Here is a 21,682-nt window from a genome sequence, read left to right as displayed (position 1 = left end):
TATAAGAAATAAAAAGGACCACAAACTTTATTAAAAGTAAATAAACATAACATACAATATGTACAGATGGCACATGGTGCCAATTTTATTTGTAGTTATTATAGTACTCCAGCTCAGGTTTACAAGTTAAACCTTTGTCACGCCCTTGGCTAAATCTTGAACTAGTGCAGAATTTAGTTGTGCTAGAGTGCTGATCTTAGCATGCTTAGATGTGGCATACTTGTTCTTGATAGTCATGTGCTTTGTAAGCCCACGATTCACCATGACTATATTCTTAGCCAGGTGTTGCATAATATTTAGAAGGGATTCTTCAGTGTATGACAGGTAATGCTGTAAAGTTGGTGTCCATTCACCATTGTCGAGAATTTTTAGTGCCAGGCAAAAAGTTCCTGCTGCAATCTGAGAAGGAGGAAAGTGTACCATATCGTAATCCAGCATAGTTAGTTCCATCAGGTATTTGGCCAAAGTATGTTGCTCAACACCAACCTCTCCAATCTTAGATGCTCTCCAAAGGAAATGCAGGGGTAGAGGGCGGCCCAGACCAAAATGTAAAGATCTTAGAATCTTCATTTCCATCTGTCTGATTTGGTGCTTGGTGTAAGAGTCGTCAGTCACAAAGGCAAAGTTACCAATTTCTGGAGGGTACATTTCTTCGTATTTACTTGCAATAAACATGGCAGTGACACCAACCAGCTACATCATCTTCTTGGGTACACAATTATTCTGCATGAGCCGATCAATAAGGGAAACAGTCATGTACATGGTCTCCTGCAGTAACCTGAATTTCATTTGAACCTGCACTAGCCAGTCAATTAGGATGGCTCTCATATTTCCAGTGACTTCACGACCCAGTAGGTATTTTGGTCTTACTGCTTGCTCTTCCTCAAGTTGTCTCAGATAAGCATAAATATCTTTCACATATTCACTACAAAGGTTTGGATCAGCTCCATTTTCTGCATCCACATCATTCACTGTAAGAATTACATCAGAGAGAGACTGACACAGATATTCTTCTGCAGGAGCACATCCAGACATTTCCACTGGGCTTGGAGATGGAGTATCAACCAAAATAGGCTCCGGAGAAAGTTTTTCTTCTTTAACAGGCTCATGTTCTGGCTCTAGTTGGGGCACAGGTACAGACACAGGCTCAGGTGCTTTGAAGTTTTGATATTTTTTTTAGCAATAACTTTTCCAGGAGCCAAAGTTTTTGCTTCCTTTTTCAGAGGCAATTTGGCTTGTGGCTGTTCACTGACTTTGTTACCAAGCATGTGATAATGGATGCTTACGAATGTAGATTTTGTACAAAACAAGAGTGATACAGCTCTCCAAAGGAAGTGCCAAGATCCACAAGCACTTGTAGGGAACAATGAGAACAGGCAAGCAGGCTAAAGCAGGAGCTTTTAAATACCCTTTTGTCACCAAAACTGGAAATATAGGAAGGTGAAATTGAACAAGGACAAATAAGCCATATTTATGGAAAGCAGTCTGTTGGTGAGGAAGAGTGGAGGGGACAGACTGTAAGCAACTCTGCAGTGCTGATGGTGGGGGAAAGTGAGGGCTATACAAACTCATACACACATTGTTTCATAAAGAAAATAGCCTCAAATATGGCCCTGTCCCCAACCTCTTGCAAATTTCATATAAATAGCTGATTTTGGAAAAACTCACCTTATTCAAAGATGTTTAAAGAAACAAAAAATAAACAGCACCTATAAAAAAGAATGGGAGAAAATGTCCAGAGCAAAGCACAGAGAGCTAGAAAATGTCGTTGGAAAGTAAGAAAAGGAAATTAAGAGGAATGGAGGCTGAGTAAGAAGCTCCAATGTTTGTCTGATAGAAGTTTCAGAAAAAGAGACTGGAGAGAATGGTGGAGAGCTAATATTCAAAGAGAAAATGGTTATATTAGGTCCAAGCAGGCAAGATCCAAGTTTGGAGAGATCAAGTGTTAGGGATAGGGAACATAGGTGGAGTGTGAAACTAGGGAACAAAGGCCTAGGAAGCCAAAGCACTTGGACCAAAAGAGGTGAAAATCTAGGTATGGGAAGCGAGCAACAGAGTCATCAATGAATGGAATTTGATGATGAGTTAAATAATTTTTACCCATGTTCCCCTGACAAGAATAGATATGAATATGAGTGAAACTAAATCCACAGATAAAAGTAAATACAAACTTCTAACTGGGAATGGGAGGCTAAAAATGAGAAAGCAGTTCTGGATACTCAAATTTTCAAGGGGGTGTACAGCAGATGGAGAGAACTCTGGTTCTAGAATTCTTTGGATTCCCTTGATTCTACCACTAACTTGAGTATCACAGCAAGTTCTGAGTTCTAGTTTCCCTTTCAAGAGCATGAGACGTAACCCATGGGCCAATCCTCAGGGATTCTGCCTCAGATAAAATCTTCTGTCTATAAGTTTTTCATCCTTCAGAGGACATAATATACAAGTTGAAAAATAGTATACATACATTTAACATTTTTTTCTCCCATAATAATCTTCCTCACTTTTGTCTGTCTAAGGTATAATCTTTCAAGTCCCATCTTAGAGATCCTAGATGTTTCCCTTGACCAACCTCCTAGTCAAGTGCCAGGGACCCATCCATTATGCTCCCCTAAAACATTCTTATCTTCATCATGCACATTATCATCCTACGTTGAGGAGGTCTCATCTCAGTCCCCATTTTAATCCTGAATCATAGCCTTTCAGCTTTAGCATTTATTTAGGAAAGAGTAAGAATACACAGAGCTGGCCATGGTACATGCTGGGAGCAATGGGTGCTTGTATTTGAAAGTCTGGGGTCGGCAAGGTCATTTTAGGACTTCTGGTAGAAAACTTCATAGGAAGCAGAGTCCAGAATTCTGAAATCTCAGCAGTCAATAGTTATAACTATGTCTTGCCACAGTTAGTCAGACAAGCCCCACTGGGCACCTGAGATCCCAGGAATTCAATTCTGGTAAAGATGTGGCCTGTGAGATGAAACTACAGCCCCTCCTTGCACAGACAGGCCCAACCCATGGCTGGTGAGATAGGATATAGATGAGTGGAATGGAACAGAAAAACAGTACCCACCTAGACCTGGGCAATACTGGTCCTTTCCTGGGCCTTACTTTGAGGCTCCTAGTCTGAGCCTTCTCCAGCAATGTTCCTCTTCACAAGACAAGGAGCCCATGAGACTAAGGAGCTTATGCCCTCTCCTACTTTGAATCACATACCGTGTGTCCAGGACTCCAAAATTCTCTGCCCAAAAGATTCTGAGCCCACTTCTAGGGCCTCCATAGCTCCCACAGGCAGCTGTGTGCCCAAAGGGCACCTGTGTGTTGGTGTGTGTGTGTGTGTGTGTGTGTGTGTGTGTGTGTGTGTGTGTGTATGAAGCTTGGTTGTGTGGACTGGGCTTTCCACACATGTGATTATGAGGTATATGGGACAGGGTAAGGGGTTCCCTGAGAAGTGAAAAGAAGAATGGGCCAGGGGCTTCTAGTTGTACTTTATCCTCACCTATAAATGTTAGTGGAGACCCAGACGTGAGCAGCTTATGGGCAGAGCCTCTCTCTAGTTTACGCATTTTAATGCCCTAGCAAGTATGGGCATTAGGACAGAGGTAGCATTATTGAATACTTACCTCATCAGACTCTTAGGAATTGAGATCGAAGGCATTTCTGGTGGTTACACATGAAATAGTAGTTATAATATAGCATTCAACAAGATAGGATACTGTTCAGTATAAAAATTTTGGCTCTGGAATCAGTTATGGCTTCAATTTTTTTAAACTGAGGAAAAATTTACATGACAAAATTAACCATTTGAAAGTGTACAATTCAGTGAGTGACATTTAGCATATTCACAATATTCTGTAACTATTGCCTCCATCTAGTTCCAAAATATTTTTAAAAATTGTTTTTAACATTTATTTATTTTTGAGACACAGAGACAGAGCATGAGTGTGGGAGGGGCAGAGAAAGAAGGAGACACAGAATCTGAAACAGGCTCCAGGCTCTGAGCAAGCTGTCAGCACAGAGCCGGATGTGGGGCTTGAACAGTTTTGCAGTTCAATAGTTGTTTATGGAGTTCTCCCTGGAGAACTTAGTGACGTCAGTCCTGAATTCAATTTTTTCAATTTTAAGTACTAAACTCAATTTAGTACTTAAAATTAAAAGTTGGGGATTAAGCGTATTTGGTGTAGGTGAGAAAATAAAATGAATCTAGCAGCTGCTAAGGGCTCATTGCAACGTTACTCTGTAGAAAAGTGTGTGATGGTTACCATTTCAATCAATAGAAAGGGTTGGGCTCCTTTTCCAGTTTAATCCTTTTCCTGACTACTCCTGTTTCACTGATTTTTTTTTTAATGTTTACTTATTTTTTGAGAGAGAGAGAGAGAGAGAGCGTGCAGGGGAGGGGCAGAGAGAGAGGGAGACAGAGGATCAAAGCAGGCTCCACGCTGACCTCAGAGAGCCCGATGCAGGGCTTGAACTCATGAACTGTGAGATCATGACCCAGCTAAAGCTGAACACTTAACCAATTGAGCCACTCAGGTACCCCATACTGATTGATGTTCTTAAAGTCTTATCTAGAGCCTCTACTGAGTCCCAAAACCAAAATCCCAAAAGTGTTTAGAACTACAGAGAAAAAAAGAAGTTTTTTCCTGAGTACTCTTCTCAAAATGAAAGGTGGGAAATACTAGGTAATTATAGCACCTGCTCGGTTCATTGAGTTCCAACTTGGACACCCAAGTCTATCTAGAATAAATAAGAGTAGATTTGCTGGCTTGAGATGTCTGCTTGATTAATACAAAGAATGGATTATGGAAATCATTCAGAAATGATGTGTTGCTTCTCTACAATTGCTTCTCTTTTGGAAAATAATCTTTCCTAACCTTCTCACTTTTTTTTTTTTCTGTTTGTTTTTTACAACTTCCTTTTGGGTACACAGTCATACATAGACAGAGGTGGTCACGTAGGTGATATGATTAGAGCAGAGCCAGGAAAGCAACATGTAAAAGAAATTTTGCATACACAAGTCTGAAATTCTGTGATTTAAGATGTATTACTTTGGGGCTGCCTGGGTGGCTCAGTTGGTTAGGCATCCAACTTTGGCTCAGGTCATGACCTTGTGGTTTGTGGGTTTGAGCCCTGCATCAGGCTCTGTGCTGACAGCTCAGAGCCTGGAGCCTGCTTTGGATTCTGTGTCTCCCTTTCTCTCTGCCCCTCCTCAGCTTGTACTCTGTCTCTCCCTGTCTCTCAAAAATGAATGAATGTTAAAAAAAATTTAATGTATTACTTTGGGATTGGAGGGAAAGATCACAGAGTAGGAAAATCCTGAGCCCACCAACTTCCATGGACATATCAAGGCTGCAAGCACATACAGAGCAACTCTCTCAGAGAATGACCTGGAGACTAGCAGCCAAAGATATAATTAAAGAGCCACACTGAGAAGGGCAGGAGGGAAAGTGATGCAGTCTGGTTGGAAACCAAACGTTGGTGTGGTGACCTGCAAGGAAGAAGGATAACACGGGCACTGAAGTCCTTCCAGAGAAGTGAGGGGTTCAAGTCCCATATCGGGCACCCTGTGAATCTGCACTGGGGAGATAAGTCCCCATAACATCTGGCTTTGAAAGTAAGTGGGGCTTAACTCTGGGAGAGTTGGAGGGTTATAGGAAACTGAAACTCCACTCTTAAAGGGCCCACAAACAATCTCTCTTGCTCCAAGACGCAGCACAGAGATAGCTGTTTGAAAATCATGTAGCGTGTACGTGAAGGATATTTATTGATTAATTTTAGGTGTGTGCTCACAGGGCAAGGATCTGTAGGAACCTTGTCCAGGAAAAGAAGCACAGATGGCACCATTTTTCTTGCCCTGCTTCAGCCTATTTGGCTTGATGCTGGCAGGTGCCAGTTCTGACACTCTCCATCTACCTTGCTAGTACAAATTGCCTGTCCCTGTGTTCCCCCGCAGACCCACAATGCCCAATCTGCCTCACCAGGTGTTCCCCCCAAGTGGCTGCACCCTCAATCACCACACCAAGCAGGCAGCCTCAGCTGGGACTGGTGCCTTGAAAAGTGACTCCTGTCCTGGGAGGCAGGGGGGCCAGCCCTGCCCACCAACACATCTGCAATGGTCACAGCCAGGCCTTGCAGCCAGCTACACCCAGGACCAGCCACACTCACCAGCATGCTCAAAGCAGTTGCAGCCCAAGCAACAGGAGGGCGCATGCAGCCCACACAGAAAATACCCCGGCAGTGTCTGATTCTGATGACCAGGAGGGACTGCATTTCTGGGCCCCACAAGATGACTTCTATATAAGACTACTACCTTCAAGAATAGGAAGTATAGCTGATAACAGACAGACAAAATGAGAAGACAAAGAAATATGTTCCAATGAAAGAACAAGATGAAACCTGAGAAAGAGAACTAAACAAAATGGAGATAAGCAATCTACCTGATAAAGAGTTCAAAGTAATGGTCATAAAGATGTTCAATGAACTTAGAAGAAGAGTGGATGAACTCTGTAAGAACTTCAACAAAGAGATGGAAAATATCAAAGATAGATAGAACCAATCAGAGCTAAAGAATACAATAAATGAGAGTGCTGCCAACACCCTGGAGGAGAAGCAGAGGTCATTACTGAATTTGAAATATTTAAAGTGGATACAAAATTGAATTTGAAATATTTAAAGTGGATACAAAACTGTTTCAGCAATGCAGACAATTAAGTGTGTCGTTGTGGGCAATGGTGCCTTTGCTAAAACATGTCTCCTGATATCCTACACAGCAAATTACCATCAGAGTATGTACCGACTGTTTTTGACAACTATGCAATCACAGTTATGACTGGTGGAGAGCCATATACTCTCGGACTTTTTGATACTATAGGGCAAGAGGATTATGACAGATTACGACCGCTGAGTTATCCACAAACAGATGTATTTCTAGTCTGTTTTTCAGGGGTCTCTCCATCCTCATTTGAAAATGTGAAGGAGAATTGGGTGCCTAAGATAACTCACCACTGTCCGAAGGCTCCTTTCTCGCTTGTTGGGACCCAAATTGATCTCTGAGATGACCCCTCTTCGATTGAGAAACTTGTCAAAAGCAAACAGAAGCCTACCACTCCAGAGACTGCTGAAAAGCTGGCCCGTGACCTAAAGGCGGTCAAGTATGTGCAGTGTTCTGCACTCACACAGAAAGGCCTAAAGAATGTATTTGATGAAGCAATATTGGCTACACTGGAGCCTCCAGAACCGAAGAAGACCCACGCGTGTGTGCTGCTATGAACATCTCCAGAGCCCTTTCCACGCAGCTGGTGTCAGCACTGTACTAAAAGCAATGTTAAATCAAACTAAAGATTAAAAATTAAAATTCGTTTTTGCAATAATGACAAGTGCCCTGCACCTACCCACATGCACTCGTGTGAGACAAGGCCCATAGGTATGGTCCCCTTCCCCCTCTCAGTACTAGTTAATTTGAATAATTGTGTATTGTTAGAAAAGTGGTTAGTACTAGTTTTTGTTTTGTTGTTTCAAAAAAAAATTTTTTTTTTTTGTTTAAAAGCAAGGCATGCTTGTGATGACTCTGTAAAAGACTAATTTGGTTGTTGGGAGCTGCTTCCAGGGCTCCATCCACTCTGCAGAATAATCTGGGACATTTAGGGTTTTTTTATTTTTGTTTTGGCGGGGGAGTATGTGTGGGGTTTGTTTTCATTTAGTCATGTTTTTTTAAATTCAGTAACCATTTTACAGCCCTTAAGGGGAAGAGGACAGAATGACTCCACATTCCACTTCCTAGATCTAGTTTAGAACACTTGTCCCCCACCTGGTGCTCTTAGGAAGGAGTATAGTAAATAACTCATTTAATAACATACTACTTTTGAAAGTTGCCTTTTCTCTCTACCCTTTTTTTTTTTAAGGGCAGGTAAGCTAGTTTATTAAATGTTATATGGACACACATACTTGTACATTGATTCTTATATGACACTAACTTATGATGAAATTCTTATTCTATATATCAGTATAATTTGTGATGTGTTAGTAACATTGAAGTGGAGACTATAACACTGTTTATCAGTACTTGAATTTGCTATAACATTTTTCATTACTCTTTTCCCTTATCTTCTTTTTTTTTAATATGAAGTTTATTGTCAAATTGGTTTTGATACAACACCCACTGCTCATCCCAAGAGGTGCCCTCCTCAATACCCATCACCCACCCTCCCCTCTCTCCCACCCCCCATCAACCCTCAGTTTATTCTCAGTTTTTAAGAGTCTCTTATGGTTTGGCTCTCTCCCTCTCTAAATTTTTTTTCCCTTCCCCTCCCCCATGGTCTTCTGTTAAGTTTCTCAGGATCCACACAAGAGTGAAAATACATGGTATCTGTCTTTCTCTGTATGACTTAATTCACTTAGTATAACACTCTCCAGTTCCATCCACGTTGCTACAAAAGGCCATATTTCATTCTTTCTCATTGCCAAGTAGTATTCCATTGTGTATATAAACCACAATTTCTTTATCCATTCATCAGTTGATGGACATTTAGGCTCTTACCATAATTTAGCTATTGTTGAAAGTGCTGCTATAAACATTGGGGTACAAGTGCCCCTATGCATCAGCACTCCTGTATCCCTTGGGTAAATTCCTAGCAGTGCTATTGCTGGGTCATAGGGTAGATCTATTTTTAATTTTTTGAGGAAACTCCACACTGTTTTCCAGAGAGGCTGCACCAGTTTGCATTCCTACCAATAGTGAAAGAGGGTTCCCGTTTCTCCACATCCTCTCCAGCATCTATAGTCTCCGGATTTGTTCATTTTGGCCACTCTGACTGGTGTGAGGTGATAGCTCAGTGTGGTTTTGATTTGTATTTCCCTGATGAGCAGTGACATTGAGCATCTTTTCATGTGCCTGTTGGCCATATGGATGTCTTCTTTAGAGAAGTGTCTATTCATGTCTTCTGCCCATTTCTTCACTGGATTCTTTGTTTTTTGGGTGTGGAGTTTGGTGAGTTCTTTATAGATTTTGGATACTAGCCCTTTATCCGATATGTCATTTGCAAATATCTTTTCCCATTCCGTCGGTTGCCTTTTAGTTTTGTTGATTGTTTCCTTTGCAGTGCAGAAGCTTTTTATCTTCATGAGGTCCCAATAGTTCATTCTTGCTTTTAATTCCCCTGCCTTTGGAGATGTGTCAAGTAAGAAATTGCTGCGGCTGAGGTCAGAGAGTTTTTTCCTGCTTCTCCTCTAGGGTTTTGATGGTTTCCTGTCTCACATTCAGGTTCTTCATCCATTTTGAGTTTATTTTTGTGTATGGTGTAAGAAAGTGGTCTAGTTTCATTCTTCTGGATGTTGCTGTTCAGTTCTCCCAGCACCTCTTTAGAGACTGTCTTTTTCCATTGGATATTCTTTCCTGCTTTGTCAAAGATTAGTTGGCCATACTTTTGTGGGACCAATTCTGGAGTCTCTATTCTATTCCATTGGTCTATGTGTCTGTTTTTGTGCCAAAACTGTACCATGCTGTCTTGATGATTACAGCTTTGTAGTAGAGGCCAAAGTCTGGGATTGTGATGCCTCCCACTTTGGTCTTCTTCTTCAATATTACTTTGGCTATTTGGGTCTTCTGTGGTTCCATACAAATTTTAGGATTGTTTGTTCTAGCTTCGAGAAGAATGCTGGTGCAGTTTTGGTTGGGATTGCACTGAATGTGTAGATTGCTTTGGGTAGTATTGACATTTTAACAATATTTATTCTACCAATCCATGAACACGGAATGTTTTTCCATTTCTTTGTATCTTCTTCAATTTCCTTCATAAGCTTTCTATAGTTTTCAGCATACAGATCTTTTACATCTTTGGTTAGGTTTATTCCTAGGTATTTTATGCTTCTTGGTGCAATTGTGAATGGGATCAGTTTCTATATTTGTCTTTCTGTTGCTTCATTATTAGTGTATAAGAATGCAACTGATTTCTGTACATTGATTTTGTATCCTGCGACTTTGCTGAATTCATGTATCTGTTCTAGCAGACTTTTGGTGGAGTGTATCGGGTTTTCCATGTATAATATCATGTCATCTACAAAAAGTGAAAGCTTGACTTCTCTTTGCCAATTTTGATGCCTTTGACTTCCTTTTATTGTCTGATAGTTGATGCTAGAACTTCCAACCCTATGTTAAGCAACAGGGGTGAGAGTGGACATCCCTGTCATGTTCCTGATCTCAGGGGGAAAGCTCTCAGTTTTTCCCCATAAAGGATGATATTAGCTATGGGCTCTTCATAAATGGCTTTTATGATGTTTAAGTATCTTCCTTCTATCCCGACTTTCTTGAGGGTTTTTATTGAGAAAGGATGTTGAATTTTGTCAAATGCTTTTTCTGCATTGATTGACAGGATCATATGGTTCTTTTCTTTTATTAATGTGATGTATCACATTTATTGATTTGCGAATGTTGAACCAGCCCTGCTGCCCAGGAATGAATCCCACTTGATCATGGTGAATAATTCTTTTTATATGCTGTTGAATTCGATTTGCTAGTATCTTGTTGAGAATTTTTGCATCCATATTCATCAGGGATATTGGCCTGTAGTTCTCTTTTTTTGCTGGGTCTCTGTCTGGTTTGGGAATCAAAGTAAGTCTGGCTTCATAGAATGAGTCTGGAAGTTTTCTTCCCTTTCTATTTTTTGGAACAGCTTGAGAACGATAGGTATTATCTATGTTTTAAATGTCTGGTAGAATTCCCCAGGAAAGCCATCTGGTCCTGGACTCTTATTTGTTGGGAGATTTTTGATAACTGATTCAATTTATTCGCTGGTTATGGGTCTGTTCAAATTTTCTATTTCTTCCTGTTTGAGTTTTGGAAGTGCGTGGGTGCTTAGGAATTTGTCCATTTCTTCGAGGTTGTCCAGTTTGTTGGCATATAATTTTTCATAGTATTCCCTGATAATGGCTTGTGTTTCTGAAGGACGGGTTGTAATAATTACATTTTCATTCATGATTTTATCTATTTGGGTCATCTCCTTTTTCTTTTTGAGAAGCCTGGCTAGAGGTTTATCCATTTTGTTTATTTTTTCAAAACACCAACTCTTGGTTTCATTGATCTGCTCTACAGTTTTTTTAGATTCCATATTGTTTATTTCTGCTCTGATCTTTATTATTTCTCTTCTTCTGCTGGGTTTGGGGTGTCTTTTTGCTGTTCTGCTTCTATTTCCTTTAGGTGTGCTGTTAGATTTTGTATTTGGGATTTTTCTTATTTCTTGAGATAGGCCTGGATTGCAATGTATTTTCCTCTCAGGATTGCCTTTGCTGCATCCCAAAGTGTTTGGATTGTTGTATTTTCATTTTAATTTGTTTCATATATTTTTAAATTTCTTCTCTAATTGCCTGGTTGACCCATTCATTCTTTTTTTTTTATTTTTTTTATTTAAAAAAAAATTTTTTTTTCAACGTTTATTTATTTTTCGGACAGAGAGAGACAGAGCATGAACGGGGGAGGGTCAGAGAGAGAGGGAGACACAGAACCAGAAACAGGCTCCAGGCTCTGAGCCATCAGCCCAGAGCCCGACATGGGGCTCGAACTCCCGGACCGCGAGATCGTGACCTGGCTGAAGTCGGAAGCTTAACCGACTGCGCCACCCAGGCGCCCCAACCATTCATTCTTTAGTAGGGTGTTCTTTAACCTCCCTGCTTTTGGAGGTTTTCCAGACTTTTTCCTGTGGTTGATTTCAAGTTTCATAGCATTGTGGTCTGAAAGTGTGCATGGTATGATCTCAATTCTTTTATACTTATGAAGGGCTGTTTTGTGACCCAGTATGTGATCTATCTTGGAGAATGTTCCATGTGCACTTGAGAAGAAAGTATATTCTGTTGCCTTGGGATGCAGAATTCTAAATATATCTGTCAAGTCCATCTGATCCAATGTCTCATTCAGGGCCCTTGTTTCTTTATTGATCCTGTGTCTAGATGATCTATCCATCGTTGTAAGTGGGGTATTAAAGTCTTCTACAATTACTACATTCTTATCAATAAGGTTGCTTATGTGTGTGAGTAATTGTTTTATATATTTGGGGGCTTCCGTATTTGGTGCATAGACATTTATAATTGTTAGCTCTTCCTGATGGATAGACCCTATAATTATTATATAATGCCCTTCTTCATCTCTTGTTACAGCCTTTAAAGTCTAGTTTGTGTGATATAAGTATGGCTACTCCAGCTTTCTTTTGACTTCTAGTAGCATGATAGATAGTTCTCCATCCCCTCACTTTCAATCTGAAGGTGTCCTCAGGTCTAAAATGAGTCTCTTGTAGACAGCAAATAGATGGGTCTTGTTTTTGTTTTTGTTTTTGTTTTAATCCATTCTGATACCCTATGTCTTTTGGTTGGAGCATTTAGTCCATTTACATTCAGTACTATTATTGAAATATACGGGTTTAGAGTCATTGTGATACCTTTAGGTTTCATTCTTGTAGTGACATCTCTGGTACTTTGTGGTCCTTGCAACATTTCACTCACAGAATCCCCCTTAGGATCTCTTGTAGGGCTGGTTTAGTGGTGATGAATTCCTTCAGTTTTTGTTTGTTTGGGAAAACCTTTATCTCTCCTTCTATTCTGAATGACAGATTTGCTGGATAAAGGATTATCAGCTGCATATTTTTCCTGTTTATCACATTGAAGATTTCCTGCCATTCCTTTCTGGCCTGCCAAGTTTCAGCAGATAGGTCTGTAGATAGTATACTATAGTATACTATAGTAGATAGTATACTAGATACTCTTATGTGTCTACCTTTGTAAGTTAAAGCCTGTTTATCCCTAGCTACTTTCAGAATTTTCTCTTTATCCTTGTATTTTGCCAGTTTCATATGATATGTCATGCAGAAGATCGATTCAAGTTACATCTGAAGGAAGGTCTCTGTGCCTCTTGGATTTTAATGCCTTTTTCCTTCCCCAGATCAGGGAAGTTCTCAGCTATGATTTGTTCAAGTACACCTTCAGTCCCTTTCTCTCTCTCTTCTTCTTCTGGAATACCTATGATACTGATATTGTTCTGTTTGATTGTATCAGTTAGTTCTCTAATTCTCCCCTCATACTCCTGGATTTTTTTATCTCTCTTTTTCTCAGCTTTTTTTTTTCTATAATTTTTTATTGTTTTTTCTATAATTTTTTTCTTTAATTTTATCTTCTTTTTTGACATTTTCCATAATTTTATCTTCTAATTCACCTATTCTCTCCTTTGCCTCTTCAATCTCTGCTATGGCTGCCTCCATTTTATTTTGCACCTCATTTATAGCATTTTTTAGTTCCTCATGACTATTTCTTAGTCCCTTGATCTCTGTAGCAATAGATTCTCTGCTGTCTTCTATGCTTTTTTCAAGACCAGCGATTAATTTTATGACTATTAGTCTAAATTCTTGTTCCATTATATTGCTTAAATCATTTTTGATCAATTCATTAGCTGTCGCTGCTTCCTGGGGTTTCTTTTGAGGAGAATTCTTCTGTTTTGTCATTTTAGGTAGTCCCTGTGGTAGCTCCAAACTGCAGGACACTTCCCCTGTGCCATCCAGAATAACTTGTGTTGGTGGGCAGGACCACAGTCAGACCCAATGTCTTCCCCTAGTTTACCACTGGGGCCACAGTCAGACTGGTGTACCTTAACTTCCTCTCTCCCAGGGGCAGGACTCACTGTGGAGTGGTGTAGCCCCTGTCTGGGCTACTTGCTCACTGCCAGGCTTGTGGTGCTGCTTCGATGGGATCTGGCCAAGGGAATATTAGGTGGGGTGGATCTGCAAGGTGCACAGGAACGGGAGGGGCAGGCTTAGCTCACTTTGCTGTACGTGGTCCCCTGCAGGAGGGGCCCTGTAGCACTGGGAGGAAGGCAGGCCCATCGGAGGGATGGATCTACAGAAAACAGCATTGGGCATTTGTGCAGTGCAATCAAGTTGGGTGAGGGGAGCTGGGTCTCTTTGGAATTTCGGCTGGGGGATGGGAGAGGGTAATGGCGCTTGCCAGTGCCTTTGTTCCCTGCCGAGCTGAGGTCTGCCTTCCAGGGCTCATCAACTCTCCTTTCCGGTGTCCTCTCGCCCTCCCCGCTCTCCAAGAGCAGAGCTGTTGACTTTTAACATTCCAGATATTAAGTCCTGCTGGCTGTCAGAACTCATGGAGTCTGGCCCCTTCGCTTTTGCAAGCCAGACTTCAGGGGCTCTGCCATGCCAGGCAGGCTGCCCCTCCACCACCCTGGCTCCCTCCCGCCAGTCTGTGTATTGCACACCACCTCTCCGCCCTTCCTATCCTCTTCCGTGGGCCTCTTGTCTATGCTTGGCTGCGGACAGTCTGTTCTGCTAGTCTTCTGGTGGTTTTCTGGGTTATTTAGACAGATGTGGATGGAATCTAAGTGATCAGCAGGAAGAGGTGAGCCCAGCATCCTCCTATGCTGCCATCTTCCACCATCTCTCTCTCCACCCTTGAGTAGGTCCAGTACTTGATGAAACTCATGAAAGCGGGTGGAACCTGTGTTACCCCTCCTCTTTTCTAGGATGCACTCTATATGTGACTGTGACTTTCAGGGAAATTTGTTTGTCATTTTCTGATTTTTTTTGAAATTAATTTCTAACTTCTTTCACTGATAAATGAAGAAAAGTATTACACCTTTTGAAATACACCCAGTGGATTGATTATGTAATTAAAAAACATTTTTTTCCCTGTCACTGTCTTATATGCTTAGCATAGATGTCCAGCTTAATAGCATATGACAAGGTGTTCCTAGAACACAATCAGAAACCTAGTAAATTGAGGAAATGTGAGTGGTGGTGCTAGAAGACAGATGTCTATGGAATGATGCACATCCTCTTTCAAGTTGGGAGGATGAAGACCTGCTTAAAGAAAGTAGGGGTGGGAGTGGAGGTGGGGAGAACATTTAACAACATGGGACAAGTCAGAGAAATCCCCTTATTTCTGTTTTGCGTATGAAGAACCCTAGAGTAGCTAGGTAAGGCTCTCTAGTTTAATTAAAAAAAAAAATCATGGAGTCTTATGAAGACTCTTCATAAGTATTTTTTTTAATTTTTTTTAATGTTTATTTATTTTTGAGACAGAGAGAGACAGAGCATGAACGGGGGAGGGGCAGAGAGAGAGGGAGACACAGAATCAGAAGCAGGCTCCAGGCTCTGAGCCATCAGCCCAGAGCCCGACGCGGGGCTTGAACCCACGGACCACGAGATTGTGACCTGAGCTGAAGTCGGACGCTTAACCGACTGAGCCACCCAGACGCCCCTCTTCATAAGTGTTAATAGGGATTTTATCTGCTTATTTTGGTTGCAGTTCCCAATTTTTAAAAATGTTTAGGTAATCTTCTCCACCTTTCCCAAATCCTAATTCTTATAGATTCTGTTGAACCAATGCTTTCACATGTCTCAATTCTTTGTATATGCATTCTTTTCAGATGTATTAAACAAACAAAAACCCTTCACACACAAAAAGAATACAATAACTGAAATGAAAATACACCAGAGAGAAGCAACAGCAAATTAGAAGATGCAAAATGAATCAGTGATCAGGAGGAAAAGGTGATCAGTGGAAAACACCGAGACTGAACAAAAAAGGGAAAAAACATTAAAAACAAATTTTTAATGTTTATTCACTTTTGAGAGAGACAGAGCATGAGCAGGCGAGAGGCAGAGAGAGAGAGGGAGACACAGAATCTGAAGCAGGCTCCAGGCTCTCAGCTGTCAGCACAGCGCCTGATGTGAGGCTTGAACCTACGAACCATGCATGAAATTATGACCTGAGATGAAGTCAGACACTTAACTGACTGAGCCACCCCAGAGCCCCAAAGAAAAAAAAATTTTTTAAAAATTAGGATAGGTTAAGAGACCTCTGGGACAACATCAAGTGTACTAACATATTCTAGGGGTCCCAGAACAGAAAGAAGAGAGAGAAAGGGGCAGATAACTTACTTAAAGAACCAATTGCTGAAAACAATTCCTTCCCTAAACTGGGGAAGGAAACAGATTTCCAGGACTAGGAATCACAGAGCACTAAACAAGATGAACCCAAAGAGGTCTATAGATAGACATAATAATTAAAATGTCAAAAATTACAGCTAAAGAGATCATCTTAAAAGTAGCAATAGAAAAGCAATTAGTTACATACAAAAAAGCACCCGTAAAACTAATAGCTGATTTTTCACAGAAACTTTGCAGCTCAGAAGGGAGTGTCTTGATACACTCAGAGTGCTGAAAGAAAGAAAGAAAAAAAAAAAAACCTACAACCAATAACACCGTATCCCAGCAAGGTTATCATACAGATTTGAAGGAGAAATAAAAAGTTTCCTGGACAAAATTTAAAGGAGTTCATCCTACCACTAAACTGGCCTTAAAGGGACTTCTTTAAGCAGAAAAGAATAGGCCATAACTAGAAGTAAGAAAATTATGAAAGAAAAAATTTCACTGGTGAGAGAAAACATACAATAAAGGTAGTAGATCAATCACTGATAAAGCTAATATGAGGATTAAAAGAAAAAAATGTAAAATCAAGTATATATACAGTACTTAGTTAAGGGATATAGAAAGTAAAAAAGATGTCAAATATGACATCAAACACATAAAACATGGAGGAAGTGAGTAAAAATGTAGTGCTTTTAGAATGTGTTCAAATTTAAGTGACCATCAACTTAAAATAGATTGCTGTGTACATAGGGTATTATATATGAACCTTATGGTAATTACAAACCAAAAACCTATAATGGACATGTATACACAAAAAAATAAAGAGAAAGGAATCCAAACATAAAACTAAAAAAAAGTCATCAATTCATAAGGGAAGAGAGCAAGAGAAGAAAGGAACAGAGAAGACCTATAACAACATCAGAAAACAATGAACAAGATGGCAATACATACATATCTATCAATAATTACTTTAAATACAAATGGGCTAAATGCTGCAATCAAAAGATATAGAGTGACTGAATAGATAAAGAACAGGACCCAACTATATGCTGCCTACAAGATACTCACTTTAGACCTAAAGATACACACAGACTGAAAATGAAGGAACAGAAAAATATATTCCATGCAAATGGAAAAAAAAGAAGCTGGGGTAGCAATACATATGTCAGACAAAGTAGACTTTAAAACAAAACTGTAACAAGAGACAAAAAGGGAAATACATAATGATAAAGTGATCAATCCAATAAGAAGATATAACAATTGTAAATATCTATTCCCCCAATATATATATTCAGGGGTAACTAAATATATAAAGCAAAAATTAACAGACATAAAGGGAAAGGTTGACAGTAATACAATAACAGTAGGGGACTTTAACATCCCACTCACATCAATACATAGATCATCCAGGCAGAAAAACAATAAGGAAACAATGGCTTGAATAACAGACCAGATGGACTTAACAGATATGTATAGAATATTCCACCCCAAAATAACAGAATACACATTATTTTCAAGTGCACATGGAACATTCTCCAAGACAGCTCATATATTAGGCTACAAAACAAATCTCAATAAGTTTAAGAAGAGTGAAATCATATCAAGCGTCTTTCTTTACTATAACAGTATGAAACTAGAAATAGTTATAAGAAAACCTGGAAAAAACACAAAGACTTGGAGGCTAAACAACCTGCTACTAAGCAACCAATGGGTCAACAAAGAAATCAAAGCTAAATTAAAAAATACTTTGACACAAATGAAAATGTAAACCCAACATTCCAAAACCTTTGGGATGTAGCAAAATAGTTTTAAGAGCGATTTTTATAGTGACACAGGTCTCCCTCAGGAAACAAGAAAAGCCTCAAATAAACAATCTAACCTTACACCTAAAGGAACTAGAAAAGAACAATAAACAAAGTCCAAAGTTAGTAGAAGGAAGGAAATAATAAAGATAAGAGTGGAAATAAATGAAATAGAAACTAAAAATAATAATAGAAAAGATCCATCAAATCAAAAGCTGGTTCTTTGAAAAGATAAACAAAATTGATAAACCTTTAGCCAGGCTCATCAAGAAAACGAACAGAAAACTCAAATAACTAAAATCAGAAGTGAAGGAGAAGTAACAACCAACATCACAGAAACACAAAGGATTAAGAGACTACTAGAAAAATTATATGCCAACAAACTGAACAACCTATAAGAGATATAGATAAATTGCTAGAAACACACAATCTTCTAAGACTGAATCAGGAAGAAGTTGAAAGTCTGACTGAGCTGTTTACTAGTACTCAAACTGAATAAAAACAAAACAGAAAACTTCCAACAAACAAAAATCCAGAACTATGTAGTTTCATAGATAAATGCTACCAAACATTTAAAGAAGAGTTAATACCTATTATTCTCAAACTATTCCAAAAAATTGAAGAGGAAGAAATGCTTTCAAATTCATTACATGAGGCCAACATTACTCTCATACCAAAACCAGATAAGGATGTTATGTAAAAAGAAAATTACAAGCCAACATTCCTGATGAACATAAACACAAAAATACTCAACAAAATGGTAGCAAACCAAATTCAATAATACATTAAAAAGACCATTCACCAAGATCAAGTGTGTTTTATTTCAGGGATGCAAGAATATCCACCAATCAATCAATGTGATACTTTACATTAATAAAGTGAAGGATAAAAATCATATGATCATCTCAACAAGTACAGAAAAAGCATTTGACAAAATTCCACATCCATTCCCCATAAAAACTCTCAACAAAACAAGTATTGAGGGAACATAACTCAACATAATAAACATAACTCAACATAATAAATTATGTCATTTGCAGATGACATAATACTATGCATAGAAAACCCAAAAGACCCCTCCAAAAACTATGAGAACTAATAAATGAATTCAGTAAAGTTACAGGCTACAAAATTATATACAGAAATCTATTGTGTTTCTATACATTAATAATGAAGTAGCAGAAAGATAAATTTAGAAAACAATCCCATTTACAACTGCACCAAAAAGAATAAAATATAAAATACCTAGGAATAAGTTTAACCGAGGAGGTGAAATACCTATCCTCTGAAAATTATAAGACACCGATGAAAGAAATTGAAGATGACACAAATAGAAAGATATATTGTGCTCATAATTCAAAGAATTAATATTGTTAAAATATCCATACTACCCAAAGCAATCTATAGATTCAATGCAATATCTATCAAAATACCAATAGCATTTTTTATAGAACTAGAACAAATAATCCTAAAATTTGCATGGAACTACAAAAGATCCTGAATAGCCAAAGAAATCTTGAGAAAGAACAAAGCTGGAGGTATCACAATCCCAGTTTTCAAACTATACTACAAAGCTACATTAATCAAAACAGTATGATACTGGCACAGAAAATAGACATAGAGATCAATGGAACAGAATAGAGAGTCCAGAGATAAACCCTGGCATATGTGGTCAATTAATCTATGATGATTAATTGAAGGCAAGCATATACAATGGAGAAAAGATAGTCTCTTCAATAAATGGTGCTCGGAAAACTAGACAGCTAACATGCAAAAGACTGAAACTGGGCTATACCATACACAGATAAGGTCAAAATGGATTAAAGACCTAAATGTAATACCTGAAACCATAAAACTCCTCAAACAAAAAATAGGCAGTAAACTCTTGAACATCAGTCTTAGCAATATATTTTTTTTATCTGTCTTCTCAGGCAAGGGCAATAAAAGCAAAAATAAACAATTGGGACTATATCCAACTAAAAAGCTTCACAGTGAAGGAAACCATCACGAAAATGAAACAAAAACCTGTTAAATGGGAGAAGATATTTGCAAATGATACGAGGTTACTATCCAAAATATATGAAGAACTCATATAACTCAACACCAAAAAGAAAAAAGAAAAAACAAGTAATCGAATTAAAAAATGGACATAGAAGCTGAATAGACATTCTTCCAAAGAAGACATACAGATGGACTACAGACACATGAAGAGATGCTCAATATCACTGGGGCACTTGGGTGGCTCAGTTGGTTGGGCATTTGACTTCGGCTCAGGTCACGATCTCACGGTTCATGAGTTTAAGCCCTGCATCAGGCTCTGTGCTGACAGCTTGGAGCCCGGAGCCTGCTTCAGATTCTGTGTCTCCCTCTCTCTCTGCCCCTACCCTGCTCATGCTCTGTCTCTCTCTCTTCAAAAATAAATAAACATTAAATTTTTTAAAAAAGATGCTCAATATCATTAATCACCAGAGGAATCCAAATCAAAACCTCAATGAGATATCACTCCACACCTGTCAGAATGACTAGTACAAAAAGACAAGAAATAACAAGTGTTGGTGAAGAAGTGGATAAAAGGAAACGCTCATGCACTACTGGTGATAATGTGAATTGGCGCAGCAACACCAGTATGGAGGTTCTTTAAAATATTGAAAATAGAAACACCACATGATCCAGCAATTCCACTTTTGAGCATTTACCCAAACAAAACAAAAACAGTAAACATTTATTATTGTTTTTGAGAGAGAGAGAGCATGCACAAGCAGGGGAGGGGCAAAGAGAGAGGGAGAGAGAGAATCCTAAGCAGGCCTTGTACTGTTAGCATGGAGCCTGCTGCGGGGCCAAACCCATGAACTCAGATATCATGACCTGAGCTGAAACCAAGAGTCGGATGCTTAACTGACTGAGCCACCCAGGCACCCCACAAAAAGATTAATTTTATTAAAAAGATATGTTCACTCTTATGTTCAGTGGAGCATTACTTACAAAGCCAAGATATGGAAGCAACCCAAGAGTCCATTAATAGATTAATGGATAAAGAAGATGTGATATCTATCTATATCTATATCTATATCTATATCTATATCTATATCTATATCTATATCTATATCTATATCTATTTATGTGTATATACATACATACACTATGGAATAAAAATGACTGAAATCTTGCCATCTGTGACAACATGAATGAACTTAGAGGGTATTATGCTAAATGAAAAAATCAGACAGAGAAAGACAAACAATGTATGATTTCACTTATATGTGGAATCTAAAAAATTAAATGAACAAACAGGGGTGCTTGGGTGGCTCAGTGGTTGAAAGTCCAACTCTTGATTTCACGTCAGGTCATGATCCCAGAGTTCTGGGATTGAGCCCTGTCTCCGGCCACACTAACTGTGGAGCCTGCTTAAGGTTCTCTCTGTCTCCTTCTACCCTGCTCTCCCCTATTTGTGTGCACTCTTTCTCTTTAAAATATTTAAAAAAGAAAAAAAAAACCCGAACAAACAAAACAAAATAGAAACAGACTTATAGATACAGAAAATCATCTGGTGGTTGCTAGAGGGGAGAAAGATGAAGGGATGGGTAAAATAGAGGAAAGGGATTAAAAGGTACAAACTTCCATTTATAAAATAAGTAAGATATGGGGATGCAATGTACAGCACAGGAAATACAGTTAATAGTATGTAACAACTTTGTATGGTGACAGATGGTAGCCAGATTTACCGTGATCACTTTACAATGTATACAAATATTGAATCACTATGTTGTATACCTGAACCTAATATAATATGTATGTCAACTATATTCCAATTAAAAAAACATGTTTTAATGTATTACTTTGGGCTACCAGCTCAAAATGGCAGGCTGCACCTACTTGTCCACCTTGTCAAAATCCTAATTTTATAAAATGGGGTGCCTGGGTGGCTCAGTCAGTTAAGTGTCTGACCTTGGCTCAGGTCACGATCTCACAGTTC

At 39.0% G+C, this 21,682-nt stretch overlaps 2 protein-coding genes and 1 pseudogene across 8 annotated transcripts in view; 2 read left to right on the top strand and 1 right to left on the bottom strand.

Annotated features, from left to right (window-relative positions):
• The window catches only part of TRIM69 (tripartite motif containing 69), a 59,429-nt gene that overhangs the window by 14,651 nt on the left and 23,096 nt on the right, over positions 1-21,682 (top strand). The window contains exon 1 of one of the 7 annotated variants that reach the window (XM_045059399.1): positions 15,391-15,526. The exons of the other annotated variants lie outside the window; for them this stretch is intronic. The gene's annotated coding sequence lies outside the window, so the exon portion shown is untranslated. Of the gene's footprint in view, positions 1-15,390; positions 15,527-21,682 lie in introns of those variants that run through there. 7 annotated transcript variants of the gene reach the window in all.
• LOC102900567 (G2/mitotic-specific cyclin-B1-like) overlaps positions 62-21,682 on the bottom strand; it is a 52,641-nt gene continuing 31,020 nt past the window's right edge. The window contains 2 exon segments of the mRNA XM_045059402.1: positions 62-1,163; positions 1,166-3,764. Coding sequence (XP_044915337.1) covers positions 127-1,163; positions 1,166-1,268 — 1,140 coding nt within the window. The 5' untranslated portion in view covers positions 1,269-3,764 and the 3' untranslated portion in view covers positions 62-126.
• Positions 5,239-8,180, top strand: LOC123385965 (annotated as a pseudogene).

Source organism: Felis catus, chromosome B3 (assembly GCF_018350175.1).
Source record: "Felis catus isolate Fca126 chromosome B3, F.catus_Fca126_mat1.0, whole genome shotgun sequence".
Classification (NCBI taxonomy): domain Eukaryota; kingdom Metazoa; phylum Chordata; class Mammalia; order Carnivora; family Felidae; genus Felis; species Felis catus.
This window is presented reverse-complemented; position numbering and strand designations above follow the sequence as displayed.